General features: G+C 41.3%; 3 protein-coding genes across 5 annotated transcripts in view; 2 read left to right on the top strand and 1 right to left on the bottom strand.

Moving 5' to 3' along the window:
* The first annotated feature begins 2666 nt into the window (after positions 1 to 2666).
* aicda (activation-induced cytidine deaminase) lies at positions 2667 to 5889 on the top strand. 2 transcript variants are annotated; one of them, XM_039620206.1, is made up of 6 exons: positions 2667 to 2755; positions 3395 to 3560; positions 3671 to 3953; positions 4095 to 4207; positions 4321 to 4395; positions 5784 to 5889. In XM_039620206.1, the coding sequence occupies exons 1-5, from the start codon at positions 2694 to 2696 to the stop codon at positions 4369 to 4371; spliced, it is 675 nt and encodes a 224-aa protein (XP_039476140.1). In that variant the 5' UTR covers positions 2667 to 2693; the 3' UTR covers positions 4372 to 4395; positions 5784 to 5889. The 2 variants fall into 2 exon arrangements, with proteins under 2 accessions (XP_039476140.1, XP_031600190.2); XM_031744330.2 differs by lacking the exon at positions 5784 to 5889 and having other exon boundaries at positions 4321 to 4794.
* Positions 4955 to 16138, top strand: part of LOC116323856 (adaptin ear-binding coat-associated protein 1-like) — a 27148-nt gene continuing 15964 nt past the window's right edge. Inside the window, exons 1-7 of one of the 2 annotated variants that reach the window (XM_031744328.2) lie at positions 4955 to 5190; positions 6125 to 6225; positions 8609 to 8713; positions 9192 to 9273; positions 9396 to 9504; positions 9702 to 9849; positions 11942 to 13531. In XM_031744328.2, coding sequence (XP_031600188.1) covers positions 5090 to 5190; positions 6125 to 6225; positions 8609 to 8713; positions 9192 to 9273; positions 9396 to 9504; positions 9702 to 9849; positions 11942 to 12054 — 759 coding nt within the window. In that variant the 5' untranslated portion in view covers positions 4955 to 5089 and the 3' untranslated portion in view covers positions 12055 to 13531. Of the gene's footprint in view, positions 5191 to 6124; positions 6226 to 8608; positions 8714 to 9191; positions 9274 to 9395; positions 9505 to 9701; positions 9850 to 11941; positions 13532 to 16138 lie in introns of those variants that run through there. The other variant, XM_039620205.1, reaches the window with a different exon arrangement.
* Positions 13601 to 16138, bottom strand: part of mfap5 (microfibril associated protein 5) — a 3869-nt gene continuing 1331 nt past the window's right edge. The window contains exons 4-7 of the mRNA XM_039620209.1: positions 16083 to 16109; positions 15915 to 16002; positions 14635 to 14708; positions 13601 to 14147 (exon numbers count right to left, since the gene is read on the bottom strand). Coding sequence (XP_039476143.1) covers positions 14035 to 14147; positions 14635 to 14708; positions 15915 to 16002; positions 16083 to 16109 — 302 coding nt within the window. The 3' untranslated portion in view covers positions 13601 to 14034. The remainder of the gene's footprint in view (positions 14148 to 14634; positions 14709 to 15914; positions 16003 to 16082; positions 16110 to 16138) is intronic.

Raw genomic sequence — 16138 nt, 5'->3', positions numbered from 1 at the left:
TGTTAATTGATAAAATATATAGTGCTTTAACAATGTGTTCTTGTTTAATTCTACATTATATTTCCTTAATGAAGAGGAAATAAATCATTATTTTCCACTTTCATTCATTTTAATTTATACACTATAAACTGTATTATCTTTTTTTAAAATTGGAAGCTATTGTGGGTCACAGCATCATAAATGAAAGGATTTTGTGCTTTTTTTTTCATTTAAATTTACTTTATAGTTAAAATACTAAATGTAGATTCATTTTGAAGAAAGTAGCTATTAGCTGCATCCCCAAAATACTGAGTTATTACAAAGATTTAATCAAAATCAGTTATGCTTTCATTTGTATGGAGATTGTAGCACGGTACGTAAAATTTATACATAGGTATTATGACTTAAGCATGTGTGTGGTTTGCAGGTGAATGGCAGTTTATATGACTAAGTGGGGAAATGCACACAACCCCCCTGCTTGAGGCTAACCTTAATATGGTTAGCAGCCCTCACGCTTGCATTGCGAGTCTACCCCACTGCTAACCTCAGACGATGTCAGTATAGCATCAATCTGCCACACATAAACACCACAGGATGTTTGTGCAGTGTTAATGTGTGTGGGAAGGAGGCATATCACACCTGATGTGAAGGCAAATATAGGCCTATACTTTGCTGCTAAATCATGCAAGCCAAGCCATAGTGGAAAATCACCGTCCTTTAATTAACTTAAATGACAAAGCTGAAACACCTAGTAACACAGCAGTGTTGTAGCATGCACAAGTGAGTGTGTGGTCAGGGCATTTTCACCTTGTAAAAGCTGTAGTCTTTACTTGTGACACTTCTCGGTCATCATCAGGTTGTTTCCACGTGACTGCCAAACAGTAGACACCTGTAAGTTGGGCCTCTACCCGCCTGATCTGTAGCTATTATTGTTGTCAGGAAACAGATGTGAGTTCACACACTGGAAAGAAAGTCTGTTTGTGACTGTGGTCATATGCGTCTGCACGGTATGGCTGTGTGAGTGTGTATGTGTGTGTGTGCCTGTGCGCGCATGAGCAGTGTGTGGGCGGGTGGGTTTCGGAAAGTATGACTTGGCATTTCTTACACCCGGTCCCCCCCCCATCCTCGACTACGGTTTAAATGCATGTCTGGCCATACGGTACTACTCCAGCACACACACATACACACACACACATGCATACAGTGCACAGGAGGGGTGGTAGTGCACACATGAGTGTTCATGTGTGACTGTGAGATGACCCTGGTCAACTGTGGTCAAACCCAGAGAGGTGGTTGGGAAGTGGTTACATATAGTTTGGCATTTGATCAGCCTCTTGAAGTCCAGAAAAGACACATGCGCTCAAGATCAAATGTGCAGAGACATTAGGCTTAGTGCGCTGTCAGAGTAATGCAATATGATGTGAGGTTGTTCAGTGCATGTAGACACACACACACACACACACACTCATGAATCACTCTAAATTTGGGGGCACCACACAATCACAGGATAAATTAGATAAATTTGTTCCAGATGATGTATAACATATAGACTGTGTTAATGACATCCTCATACAGATGGCCAACACACACATGCTTGCACACATACACACACAGATGAGCGCCAAAAACAGCCACCCTGGGAAACGGTGAATTCCCCAAACCACAGAGTGCATGAGAGGGTGAGGGGAGTCATGGGAAAGCAGGATGCCTGCATGCGGTGCCACTGAGTTAGCAGACTGGGCCCGAGCTAAGACAGACTGAGCAAAAAAGAAAAAGACGGGAGCAAAATAATACACATCCTGATTTGGCACCGAACCGATGACAGCATCCGAAGGTTCAAAGGCTTGTGAGTGCGATTTATCCACACGCTGTGGTCGGTCAGCTGGCCAGCCAGTCCGGCAGGCACGTAGGGCGAGGTAGGTCGATTACAGGTCTGCTCCCATCCTGACACAGTTTGGGAAAACCCAGATGAGAATACAAAGTAAGTGTTACGTCTGGGAACGCCTGTAACTCCACCAAATCTTGGGGCCCCTGAGGAAGTTGGGAGGGGGGACCAGCTAGGTGGAAAAGGCTGAACAGCACTGTAAATCAAGGTGAGACGGTATCTGGAAGCTTTTACTTGATGATATGGCAAAAACAAACAGTTGAGAGCCCGTGACTGTATGAGTCTTAAGTGTCTGGAAAGTTCCATCCAGTTGGCTCCATTTACTGACGTCTGTAAAAACTCCAAAGGTTACAAATCACGTCAAACGCTCCTCTCATGTGTGGTCACTCGGATTATTTTTTAAAATCTGCGTTGTGTAATCTCCCCCTCCAATAAAATTCCTTTATTGCCTTTCACCAAAAGAATGGTTTCACTTTAATCATTGTTTAAACAGATGTCAAATTCTTTAAATAAACATAAGAACCGTGAAGCATTCAAAAAGAAAACATTTGGCCAGTGAGTAATCCAATTACAGCTTTAATTGCTTAGCAGCAGCACGGTGTAATCCAGCCGTCTCTTCTGTATCACGCCTCCCCAAATTATCTTTGAAAAATCATTCTGTCCAACCAGATGCTGCCTTGTGTTGTATGCAGGATGTTTATGTTTAGAGGTATATCTTCTCAGTTCCCTCCCTTTAACCCCCCAACACACACACACACACACACACACACCACACACACACACACACACACACACACACACTTTCACTCTTTCTCATTTACCTTCCTTCATGCTACCCAAGCCCGACGAGTGGCAAAGCGCGTCTTTTGAAATGATTGCAAAGCTAGACAGGTGAGCAAAATGGATATATTCTATTTATATGTTGCATTTATCGTTCCAAACAACAACTATTTGACCAAACTGTGCGTGCAAACTATTAAATTAAGAAAAGAAAAAAAACGTGTTTTTTTATAGCTCTATTACCACGCTACGATACTTTTGATGCCATTATAAGATTTGTCATTGGAAATCTGTTTCAATAATTACGACCCTTTACTCGTGAGTTATATCAGGGTTTCAGTATTAACAAGTGATGAATAACTGTCCTGCTTTCACTAAAAGTCGTGAAACTGAGAGTGAGAAAAGGTTTGTGAGTGAATGTAAGCTGCTTTCTGACTGTCCATCACTTGTGCTTGGTTAACCACAGGTTTTGCATGCATTACTTGTGCTAACTTAAGAGATAAAACTTTCATTAATGAGCGAGTCATCTAAGTAGTAAAAAGAATTAGTCTCAGACCTTAGCGGTGTAAAATTATTAATTGTGCGAATTACTAGGGAAACTTTCTGACACCACAAAGCAGCCACACCTTTTGCACTGAAATGTTGACTGATAAATTCAACATAGCGTGCTTTTAAAATGTATCTTGTTTTTTTTAATCTGTGCTGTGTCTACTGCAGTGTGCTCTTTAATGTTTTCTCCCTTTATTTCAGTATGCTTTTGCCCAGAAAAAAGTTCCTCTATCATTACAAGAATGTGCGCTGGGCGAGGGGGCGGCATGAAACATACCTCTGTTTTGTAGTAAAAAGACGAGTAGGACCTGACTCCTTGTCCTTTGACTTTGGACACCTCCGCAATCGCAATGGTTGCCACGTAGAGGTAGGTAAAGTGGGAGAAGATATGAAAAGGGTCTGCTCAGTAGCAAGAGAGAAAACAGCAATTGAATGAAGGCTGTATAATGATTATTTTATTCTTATTTTTCTCTGCAGCTGCTGTTCCTGCGCCACCTTAGTACATTATGCCCTGGCCTGTCTGGGTATGGATTTCATGGGGAGAGGAGGGTCAGCTACTCCATCACCTGGTTCTGCTCCTGGTCTCCCTGTGCAAACTGCTCTTCCAGACTGGCCCAGTTCCTCAAACAGACACCCAACCTTCGCCTCAGGATCTTTGTCTCTCGTCTTTACTTCTGTGACATGGAGGACAGTCGTGAAAGAGAGGGTCTCAGGCTGCTTAAAAAAGTCGGCGTGCACATCACAGTCATGAGTTACAAAGGTGGATGAATAAATTTATGCCCATGTGGGTGACAAACAGAAAAAGTAGAGACATATTTGATTTTAGAGTTGTGCACTATTCCCTAAAATAATCCTTTCCTGGATGTCAGTAACAATTATTTATTTTGCTGATTGTTTTCAGACTTCTTCTACTGCTGGGAGAATTTTGTGGCCCAGCAAAGCAAATTTAAGGCCTGGGAAGGTCTGCATCAAAACACAGTACGCCTGGCCAGAAAACTCAACCGCATCCTCCAGGTATAACATGTAACACACAACATATTTTCCCTCAGGCAAGCAGGATGAGGCCAATCGAAATAATGATGTGTTTAGAATGATAATAATGTCCTGTTCTGCCTTTTCTCTTTCAGCCCTGTGACACAGAAGATTTAAGAGATGCCTTCAAGCTTCTTGGACTGTAAAACAAACCTGTGGCTGCCTCTGAAGTTAGCATTAAGTCTATTATTAAGTCTGATGAGAAAAAGATATGTTGGTGTTGGACCATCACTACAAGAGCTAAACTGAGAATTAGAAAAACTGAGAAAAAAATGCTTTCAAGTTGTGGCAAGGCTTGTAACATTGGGTAGCTGCTGCTTGCTGTATCTGTAGCGAAGTCAAATAAAAATACTTTACAATCAGATACTGGATTGTGTTATTGATTGCTAACGGTTATCATTCTTAATGTTATAGTTTTATAGTACCAATGTTATAGTTTTATAGTTTCTGGGCCGATAAGGTAACTACCGGTAGGTGGTAGCTACCATAACCCATAACTGTGGATTGTGGTTAAAAACTGACTCCAGTTTTTCACATTTAAACTGTACTCTGGCAATAAAGTCGAAAAACAAAGTCGTAATCAAAGCAGCAAAGGCTTAATATTAAAATTTTAAAGTTAAACCGAAAAAAATCCCATAATACACCCAGCTATTAATCATTTGATTTGTTCCTTTTGATCTAGCGTAGAAAATGTGTGCGTAACACCCCTTTAATGTAGCAACGTGTCGGTAGCAATGGCGCAGAGGGACCCGCTTATGCGCAAATATACCGTCTATTACGGTCAAATAGCCGTTAACGCGGCGCGGACACACCACACCGTCACCATCACCGCCACCGGCGTACTCCGACTGAGTAAAAGTCAAGATGGCGACTGATGGTCAGTTCGAATATGAGTCGATCCTCTGTGTCAAACCTGAAGTCAACGTTTACCGAATCCCACCGAGAACATCTAACCGGGCTATCAGGTGAGGGATGGGGGAGGTTTGTGACCCAGCGCTCGCGTGCTGCTACCGTTAGGAGCCGTTGCCTCAGCGACCTGCCTACCAACCTACCCACCTACCCAGCTCATCCGCTAGTCACGAAGCCTCACGTAGCGGCGGCGGTAGTTTGTGAGCAGGTTGTTTTTGGCTGTGTATTTACAAGGTCATAGGGTTGTACTGGGCCCTGTTAGCCCACTTAACAAGGACTGTATCGGATCGGCTACATCCCTCTCGGTTTGTCTGTGTTCGTGCTTTCATCCTGTGGCACATCAGGAGAGACCTGGCACTTAAAAATCAGCTATTTAATGAGAACAGCGTGCTACACGTCCTAATTTCGCTAGTTTGTCGTTTAAATACAAGCAGAAGAGCATCCCTGAGGCTGCAAAGAGGCTAGAGTCCTTCTCAAGGACGCTTGAGCATTGTTTGATGTTGTTCCATGTCAAAAGGTTAAACATGGGATGCCCCGCTCATAGCCAATGTGGTCACCTCAATCCATTGTTATGTCTTTACTGTGCAGGTAATGCATATGTTATAAAGAGGTCGATATTGGTTTGTTTACCCCATTTTTCATTGGCTAGTCCTTCAGCGTGACCTGCTGCAGCTGCTTCTGACTGGACATTACACCAACCAAACAGTAGCATGTGCCTCAGGTCCCATGAGACAAGATTGGTTAACCGCTGACCATATGTATTGTGAGTAAGGGTGATGATGTAATATTTCATCCCCATGTCTCAGTGAAATGTCTTAGTCACGTTTTGCACACGTAGAAAATGAGTGTGTCTGAGTATGACAAATCATAACAGTAACTTTCCTATGTCTTGCTTATTCACCTCCTCTGTCAACATCAGTCTGAGTAAACTGTCAACAATTAAACCTACATCACAACTGCTACCTCTGTGTGTCTGTGTGCGTGTCTTAGGGCTGCTGATTGGAAACTGGATGCTCCTGATTGGACGGGACGCATGCGTGTGACGGCCCGGGGCAAAGTAGCCTACGTGAAATTGGAAGACAAAGTCTCTGGTGAGACACGAGCAGACAGGGCAGCGCCATTGTTTACCGGGGCTGTCGCTGCTGTAAATCACTTCACTGTATAGTCTCCTGTTTGTCACCATGCCCCTCTGTTACTCATCGATTCCAAGGTGACCCAGCCTGCAGCCGAGCGAGCAGTCTGGAGGCTGCATCAGTGCATTTTTTAGAAACTTAATGTCCTTGTTTTCTGTAAAACACACCTTTTGTTTTCCATTCACGTAACATGGCAACAATAATAAGTTCTGGTCTGATTCTTTAAATCCTAAAGAAAGGTGGTTTATTTACTACCTCCTTCAGCATAGGATACAGCTAATGTCCTACAGAACAATCAGAGTAACAAACAGGTGATGCAGATCGTGTAAATTTGAATTAACATAACCTGCTGATATGTTTTGAACCTGGAATAGCAGACTGTTAAGCCCACGGGTAAAATGTGGACACAGAACTGCTGTGCTAAAATCTTCATCATGAAGTAAATCATTTACAAAATCAAGATTATTCATGCAGCTTGTGGGGATAGGTTAATTGGATAATCGAAATTGTCACTAGGTGTGAATGTGCGAGTGAATGTGAGTGTGAATGGTTGTCTGTCCCTGTGTGTTGGCCCTGCGACAGACTGGCGACCTGTCCAGGGTGTACCCCGCCTCTCGCCCTATGACAGCTGGGATAGGCTCCAGCGCCCCCCGCGACCCTGAAAAGGATAAGCGGAAGCGAATGGATGGATGGATGGATGGAAGATTATTCAATTCAATTTTATCTATCTAGCTCTAAATCACAAGAACAAACACCTCAAGGTGCTTTATATTATAAGGTAACGTACGTACAATAATGCAGTGTAAATCCCACCAATCAACTAACCCCTTTTGAGCAAAGACTTGGTGACAGTGGGAAGGAAAAACTCCCTTTTAGCAGGAAGAAACCAGGCCAAGATAGGGGCAGCCATCTGCTGCGACCAACTGGGACTGATGGGGAGAAGACAGGACAAAAACGCAATGTGAAAGCGAGCCAGAGATTCATAGCTGTATTAAAATGACCAAAGTGAGTTTTAGGTTTACAGTAATTGAGCTTGAATGTACCATGCAAAAGTAATTTTCTTTGTTTGTTTGTTTTTTATGGACATTGAGTGCTTTTTGGTTCATTTTCGGTCCAGTCCCTGTACCTGACCATTTCAGAGGAATGTTTTTTTTCTGTTTGTTTGTTAAGCCACTTAACATTGACGTGTGACTCATTCAAGCATAAAAAAAGACACCTGACTCAAGTGACAAACCAGTGTTGTGTCTACACATAACACTTAGGAAAGAACCAATTTTAATTTGTACCTTTAGGCACTTTGTCGCAAAAACACATAATTTGTTCCCATGTCTTTAGTTGAATCTACGGAAAATGCCAAAAATAACACAGTCGGACACAAAATAGTAGTTTTGTACCAGCAAGGTGATTCCCTAAAATTTGGCTTATGTCAGCATGGTGTGCAGTGTATCCTTAAAAAATGAGTAAACTGGATGAGTAGAGGAAAAGTGGGAGGTGTAAAACACTGTCTAAAGCAGATGAACAGAAAGCCTTGTCCTTGAGAGGAAAAACTACAGCAAAGACCTGAAATTTGTAGTTCAAGTCATCAGTATGTACGGAGGAGGTACAACAGCTATCTTCAAAACATGGTGAAGACTCTGCCATGGTTTGGGGCTGCATTTCAGCCAGTGATGTTGGCGAACTTGTCCAAATCGATCGAATTATGAAAACAAAAAAGTACCATCAGATTTTGATAATATAAGGAAATGATGAGGGGATACTCAGGATGTTACTGTATATCTGTTGTTGTGTTGCTGCCTTTAAGATTATCATGAATTCATCTGACCTGAATCACATAAACCTTTAATAAAGGCGGGCTTTGTACTGGATCACCTCTCCAGGAGGAAGTGAAAGTAAGTGAGGACATGATGACCAACTAATCTAAGTATGACCGGAATTTTTAATGACTTTATAGGCTATATATTCCTGTTTATTTAAAACCACCTGAAACATATGCAACATACAAAGCTATAGTTGAGTATCTAAAATAAGCTTTTTGTAGTCCATCTTCAGAGCCCTGTAGTTTTAACACAGTAGACCCACATCAATGATGTCATCATCACGTTGTTCAAGAGACTTTTGTGAGTGCAGTCAGATTCTCACCAGCTCCACAGTTATTTAATTATTCTCCTTCACATCTGTCCTTTACCGCATGGTGTTTTCCATCAAGGTCAAGGAGAAGTATGGTATGAAGTCTTTTTTTTTTATTAGCTATTCGACACAGCCTTGGATTTAGTGTTTCTTCATTATCCTGCTCACCTTCAGACTGTTTTTCCAAGCTGATAATGAACACATATCTTTTCAGGGGAGCTTTTTGCCCAAGCACCAGTGGACGAGTATCCTGGCGTTGCAGTGGAAACAGTTAGCGACTCAAGCCGTTACTTTGTGCTGCGCATCATGGACGACAACGGTGGGTAAAATGAGTATTGCTAAGCCATAAAATATTGAAAAAAATGTGTTCATTCTCTAGAGGACACGTTTGAACAGGATACAAAGACATTTTCCGGATTGACATGGGTTTTTTAAAAGTCTAATAAATTTAAATTAAAGAATGTATGGTATTTTTTTTTTTTTAAATTTTATAGAATCACATACTGTCTGTTTTAGAGATTACTGAACTGTTCAGTAGCTGTATCCATAATTTGTTTAGCAAAGACAAAACTTTATTACATAATTTAAATTTCGTTCAGTCCTGATTTTTATTTTAAAGGTCTTCATTTTTAAAGTAATGCAGGGACAGTGATCATTACAGAAGTTCAGTTTCCCTACAGCACATTTTCACCCAGTTTGTGCTACAGTGTTCAGGTCATTCTGAGAAACCTGCAGGTTTATTTTGTTTGTTATTACTGCTTTAATTTGATTGTTGTGTTTGTTTGTTTTTCTCAAAGGCCGCACTGCCTTCATAGGCATTGGGTTTGGAGACCGAAGCGATGCCTTCGACTTCAATGTCGCACTTCAGGACCACTTTAAGTATGTAGCCGCTCTGTGAACACAGCTCTAATCATGAATAATTGAGTTGTCAGTGTATTTTTTTTCTTTAGTGTTTCCTAAGATACATTTTTGTATATCACTGCTCCCTTTGCCTTCTTCAGGTGGGTGAAACAGGAAACTGAATTTAGCAAGCAGGCTCAGGCTCCAGACTCCACTCCAAAGCTGGACCTGGGCTTCAAAGAAGGACAGACCATTACTCTGAATATTGGGGTATTATTTATTTTCATATAGTTTCATAGTACTAGTGTGGTGTTTAAGCCTTTCAAAGCTGTACAAATATGTCTCTGTCAAGCTCGAATGCATCGCATCGCATATATTTACTACTAGATTTAAACAAGCATCAATCTTACTGGATATACCCTCATTCATGCACAGATTTTGTTTCCTTCCATCTATATCTTATCTAGCAATCGAAAAAGAAGGACAGGTCTCGTCCACAGAGTTCAGGTGGCCTTGGGCTCCTTCCACCTCCCCCTGGGGGCAAACTGGCTCCACCCCCTTCTTCCAGATCAACAAATCATAACACACAACCATCAGCAGGAGGAAGTGACTCTGGTAGGTAACAGTCCAACAACAATCCCATGTTTAATCTTCACCTCAATTTACAATGTTATGAGTTCAAGAAAAGATATAAAGGAGGATTCAGAACTAGGGCTGCGGTATATCATATTGTCCGGTATGATACCGGAATAAATTTTTACGTGATCTAAAAGCGTCGTATCGTGATATCAGTGATAGAGCGGCGCCATGTGTTTACATTCCCTAGCATGCACAATGAGAAAACAAGCCCAGGCATGTCTGACTGCGAGAGTCGCATGTCAGCTTCCGATGACGATTTAGTAAAAGAGGGAGCTACTTCACCAAACTCCAAACACAGCACAATGGAAGCAACAAACTTGTTTCACCACTCGAGGCAAAAACAGATCGTCGAGTTCAAGAAGGCTGCGAAGGTGGAGATGCTAGCAGCTGGTGATGTGCAGCCCAAAAGTAAAACAAATGAGTCACCTGAACATGGCTGGAGCACTCGCTGGCTACACTCCATATAACATGAAGAGCACATGTGGATGGAAATTACTGATGTGGTTACTCTGTAGAAAAGTAGGGCTTTAAGGAGCTGGTTAAAAAGCTCCAGCCAAGACAGAACATCCCGGTTGAAATGAAATGTTCAGTTTCAGTTTTATAACATGACAAAACTGCGCACAGTCCTAAAGAGTTTCAAGTTGTGTTATTGTTTTTTTTTAAAACACCGCTTAGGCTTCTTTAGCTCTCACATTTGACTTAATGCTGTGTCACTACTACGCTCAAAATGATGCTTGCAATTCCACCAGGTGCAGCGCAGCAGCTCTGGTATGCAATACTTAAAATAGCATCGGGTCAGTTTTTTTATAGAACGACTGTCAAGCTGCACAGAGCCAATAAGGAGGGCAGGAAGTCAGGTATAGAAATCTGGCCACTTTTCAAAATAATAGACCGCATGCAGAGTTTTCTGAAACTCTCCTGTTGTGATTTGAAGCCGTGCTAAAAGCAATAGAAAACCGCACTCGAGACACAATCTCACAGAGAAGCGGCCGGTGTATTTCAGGGGTTAATATGAAGATCGTGAACCTGTGCGCTTTGCTGGTTGAGCCCAGTTTTTAATTAATGTCAGAAGCAGTTTTCTGATTTATAGTGGAAATGAAGGTGAACCTTATTACCCCATTAATGCATCGAGTTTGAGCGCTGATTTTTCATTTACAGGGGGGCATGAAATCTGACCTGCTTAAAGCAGAAGTCAAACTGAAAAAAAAAAAAAACGCTGCCAGAAATGAATCAGAGGAAGAGCTTATTTTTTGTTGTTGAAGATTAGCTCCTTGAGCCTGTCTGTTTCCATTGAAGCACAAGTCAGTCTTCATAGTTGATGTAGTGAGTACAGTGTTGCACAGGTCTATTATCCAAAACTATGACACATATATTTTAAAATATCTTTCCTTTAGAAAATACTGTTTCCTGTAGCTTCTGTAGCATAGATGTTTACAGAGCTAAACTGTGTCATGGTTTTCTACACTCTTCTAGTGGTATCTAATCATGCACGCAGTTTCGGTTTCGTGTATGAAGATTTGTAGATGCCTGTGTAAGATTTCCTCCGCCATCTGTATAGAACAGAGGTGAATGTGTGTTTAAAGCACTGAAAAACTTTACAAAAGCTTGTCTATCTAAAATCATTGCCCTGTCAGTGGCGCGGTGTGTGTGGTTTGCCCGGAGTAAATGTGGGAAAAGACTCACTAGTTTTGAGTTTCAAGGGGAAATTTTCAATACTTTACCACCATTGTGTTTGGGTGACAGCAGAAGTTTCAGAGGTCGACATCTAGAAAGTTCAGTGCATAAAACTGAAACCATGTGCATCACTGATACCACCAGGGTAAGCTGGAAAATAGTGTGAATACCACTGTAAGTAAAAGTTGTAAGACAATATTTTTTTGTTATCTGGTGAAATGATATTTTTATGGATTGCTTAGAGCCGATGTATTATTTTAGAAATCATTGTATTGACATTCAGATAACTTTATTAATCCCTCAAAAAAGGCAATTTGTTTGCAGCTTATAACATATAACGTGTATTAAAGTTTCAGATGTGCGTCTCTCTTTTTCTTTGATTTCAAACTGCCAGGGTGTTTGCTAGACCTGGACTCCAGTAACTCCAACTCTGTGGCTCCACCCAACCCCACCTCGACAGGCAGCTCTGACCTGTGGGGAGACTTTGATTCTGCATCCCCGAAGTGAGGAGAGAGTCCCTCTGTTTTTTTCTCCCTTTTCTCTGTAAATTTATGCGGCACTTTTTGCAACTTTCTTTTCCCGATTACGGGGTCCCGTATCTCTCCCTGCCAAGCAGGGTAAGCCCCTGTAGTAGTTTGTTTTATTCCTCCTACTTTGTTCTGACCTCACAGCACCGTCTTAATTACAGCTACAGCTACAGCTGCGAGCCATCTTGACATATTCAGCAGGCTCTGCATCCCCATCATTCACTACATCTGCTTGGACTCTCTGTATTCGTCTAGATTTGCCCTGTAACAGTTTATTCCGCCAATTTCTCCGTTCTTACAGTGTTTTATTTGCTAATGATACACAATAGGAATATCAAGGGAGGCATAATCTTGTCATCAACATCTAATGATCTACTGAAATCTAATGAAATGTTCATGAATGACTTAAATGTACAGAGAATATTTATTTTAAATGTGTATATACATATATTGTAAGTGGTTTGTAATTATTGTCGTTGGTCTACGTCCTGTTTCTCCAAGTCTCCAGCAGCGGGACTGATTATATGCACTGACTGACGGTCGCATCTGTCTGTGTAGTTAGTAATTCATGAAATCCGCAGTGAACGCCATGATTGGCTCATGCTAGCTTCAGATTATTGCAACGTTTACCGCATAATGATTTTACTTGAAAGACTCCTAAGTCGCAGCTGATTTACAGAGTGGCCGTGCTCTTTAGCACTCTCTGCTCGGTTCTTGCGGTTCTGCAGCTGTCGAACACATATTCCACCGGGGACGGGCCGCGGGAGCCGCTCGCATTGTTTTAACCATAAATCAGGACACTTGGAAGCAGGAATGCTGGATGGGAGAGGGTGTAAGCAAAAGAAGGAGAGGCATCAAGTGCTTTTATCTTTGCCTCAGGGGGGAAGCAGAGATGATTTAGTCCGTGTTATGTCATCTTCACTCAGCACAGCTGTTAAAGTTGTGACTGGTGAGTCATTTAGGTCACGGCCTCTCTCCTCGTCAGTGAATCGCTTTGTGTTTCTGTCTCCGTAAGTCTTTATGAGAAGGGCGATCGGGTCGTGCTCAAGCACAGCGTGTTGTGCTGTACAGATGAGTTAAATGTGAACTCCAGTTCCATATCAAGGTGTTAAGCTATCAGCGGTATTGTGATGCAGACAAATGCAACGTGGAAACAAGATAGTCCGTGTTTGATGCAGTGTTTTGTTGTGATATTGTTGTGTACCCAGAGATGGATTATGTAAAAAATGATATCACACGCACATGTGTTGTAACAGATGTGCAGTGGAAAGTGGTGTGATGATGGATGTTGATCAGAGAACAGAGTGTGTGTGAGTGTAAAGCCCCAAGGATGCTTGTCAGTGTTTGTTTATTGTCTAAATTATTTCTCCCAGATGTTACCTGTTATTCAAACCGTAAGTGTGTGTGCAAATGAATATGCAAAGAAAACTATAAAGAAAACACTTAATGGCCATAACTTTCTTTTGTGGTTGTTGTTTTTTTCTTCTTCAAATTAAGTAGTAAAAAAAATAAATAATCTCATGAACAACTTCCATTATATTTTATTGGTTACAATAGTGCACATAGTACTGAACTGTCAGTGTGTAACTTACAATCCACAACAGAGTGGGTCTTTGTTTTACTTTGTTTCTTATACGATTAAGTGACTCAGTGCTCCTATAGGCCCATTACTGCAGTACCTCAAATGGATCGTAAACCATGGAAGACATGACCTGTGTCCAATACACACGGATGAAATGAGCGCACCCTCGATACTCACACAGTAAAAGGACGAATACATAAACATACGTAGATATGACTCAGCACACGTGTGTGTGTGTGTGCTCGCGTGGAAGAAAAGGAAAGAGACCCTCAGGTGTGGCGCAGCGGATTTATGGTGTTTTTATTGGCTGTTTTCGATGACGACGCCCATGAGTCGCGCCATCGTCACCCGGTGGTCACGGGCCCATTCTAGGCAAGATCAGGCTTTGTTTGCCCAGGTTTGGAGGTTGCCACGACGATTGCGACAATGTTTGCTATTGGATGACCTCTGGATACGTCTGGGCCACCCAGACAACTCTCTGCATAATTCAGCTGTAATGTAAAGAAAGGGAGAAAAGGGTTATTTATTTGTATGCGTATTTTCATGGACTGTAAGATCACTGTGCCTTTATACGGACAGGTGACAAATGAAAGGAGAAACCTGAGCCCTGCAGTGGAGGGATCCTGTGGCTCTGACCTGCTGTGGTGTGGTTTATGCCCTACCTGCTTTAATTTTTATCATTCTTCATCTATTAAACAAAAGATCCAAGTTTAATTTTAATAAAATAAAGGTGAGCGTTACAGCATCAGCAAATATATTATTATGTTATTGGCGATTTATTTGGTTTTTACCCTCAAAATCAAGCTGACGAATGTACCAACTTGTTAAACTGGACTCTTTGGCATCATCAACTGAGGGAACAAATTATATTTTTTTGGTTATTTGTTTTGGAGAATCACTGCCAAGGAGCAATGAAGCTGCTCCAGTGTTGTCTTTTCCTTTAATTTGTCACCTGTGTATACATTAAGACTAATTCACCTTTCAGATACTCATCCTCACGGCACACTGTCCTCACACAGATCTCTTTGTTGATCACATAAACACGAGGGAGGCTGCGAGAGCACCAGGATAAAACATGAACATTATGAGGATGGATATACTGATACAGGCTGACAGGGTAACTGTGTTCAGTAATGAACTCAATACTGTCACACAAATATTGTACTATTAATTAAGGACGCTTTTTGTACACAGCAAAAACTCCAGTGTTAAATTAACACTGGAGAGTGTTTATATGTGTCCACACCTCTGAGTGTTAGATATAACACTGTTGAGTGTTAAATGAACACTTTTGGCAGTGTTATATTTTTTAAAGTAACCAAGTCAGTTTTGAAGATTTACAACGACTAACACAGAGCAGTGCTGATTTTCTAACACTGGAAAATAACTCAAAATGTTAGAAATATTCCAGTGTTAGAAAATCAGCACTGCTCTGTGTTAGTCGTTGTAAATCTTCAAAACTGACTTGGTTACTTTAAAAAATATAACACTGCCAAAAGTGTTCATTTAACACTCAACAGTGTTATATCTAACACTCAGAGGTGTGGACACATATAAACACTCTCCAGTGTTAATTTAACACTGGAGTTTTTGCTGTGTAGTACTTTATACTTTTTGCTGTGTCCGTTTAATATATCATTTAAGTAGTCTTCAGTAATAGTTTTCCAGGCTTCTTGGCTTACTACTTGTACTGATGCAAAGATGAAACTGTCATCTTCAGGGAATACCTCTTTGGGAATTACCCTGTCGGTGCAAAAATACTATTTTATGCCCGTCAAACAGTGTTATCTATGGCATCAATTCAGTTACAGAAATGGCAACAAATTATGTGTTTTCGTGACAGGCTGCTGGTAACAAAGTGACTAAAGATGCAATTTAAAGCTGCTTCTTTGCTGAGCTGTCTGTTATGTGTAGACACAATAGTGGTTCATCCCTTGAGTCAGGTGCCTTTTTATGATTGAATGACTCATGGGTCGGCGTTAAGTGGCTTAACAACCAAAAATAAAATTCCTCTGAAAATGATCAGGTGCAAGGACTGGACTGAAAATGTGTGAAAAAACAGCCAAAATGTCCAAAGAAAAGCCTGGAGAACTGTTGCTCAAGACCATTTCCTTGTTTTCTTTCACCACCTGTCGTTAAAACAGGTGTTGAAAGAGTTTAAAAAGTAAGACCTTTACTGCTCAGTTTTTAAAAGTAAGTCCTTTTTCTGGAAAAAAGACAAATTAAAAGTGTGTTGTTGTAGAGGATTTGCAGATCACCTGTAGAGACAAAGACTACCAATACATCTCTTGATAGGCTTGTGAACTGAGTACATCCTGGTGCAAGGATACGTCTCCTCCCTACATTCTGCAGAGAGATAACAGCGGAGACACATGTCATGTTGAAATTGTGTAAATCACAAAAGTGCTAAAAGTGGAGATACTCACCGGGTTGTATGGCGTTCCCAGGTGCTTCTAGAAATGAGGAAAGTAAAGAAAAAAAA

Source organism: Oreochromis aureus, linkage group 11 (genome assembly GCF_013358895.1).
Source record: "Oreochromis aureus strain Israel breed Guangdong linkage group 11, ZZ_aureus, whole genome shotgun sequence".
In the NCBI taxonomy this organism is placed as follows: Eukaryota; Metazoa; Chordata; class Actinopteri; order Cichliformes; family Cichlidae; genus Oreochromis; species Oreochromis aureus.
This window is presented reverse-complemented; position numbering and strand designations above follow the sequence as displayed.

What these genes read in the sequence shown, in the direction of transcription:
- aicda (XM_039620206.1), top strand. Translation starts at nt 2,694, where the DNA reads ATGCTACCCAAGCCCGACGAGTGGCAAAGCGCGTCTTTTGAAATGATT. An exon ending in GCAATGGTTGCCACGTAGAG is followed by an intron (nt 3,561 to 3,670) that starts GTAGGTAAAGTG and finishes TTTTCTCTGCAG; the next exon opens with CTGCTGTTCCTGCGCCACCT. An exon ending in AACTCAACCGCATCCTCCAG is followed by an intron (nt 4,208 to 4,320) that starts GTATAACATGTA and finishes TTTCTCTTTCAG; the next exon opens with CCCTGTGACACAGAAGATTT.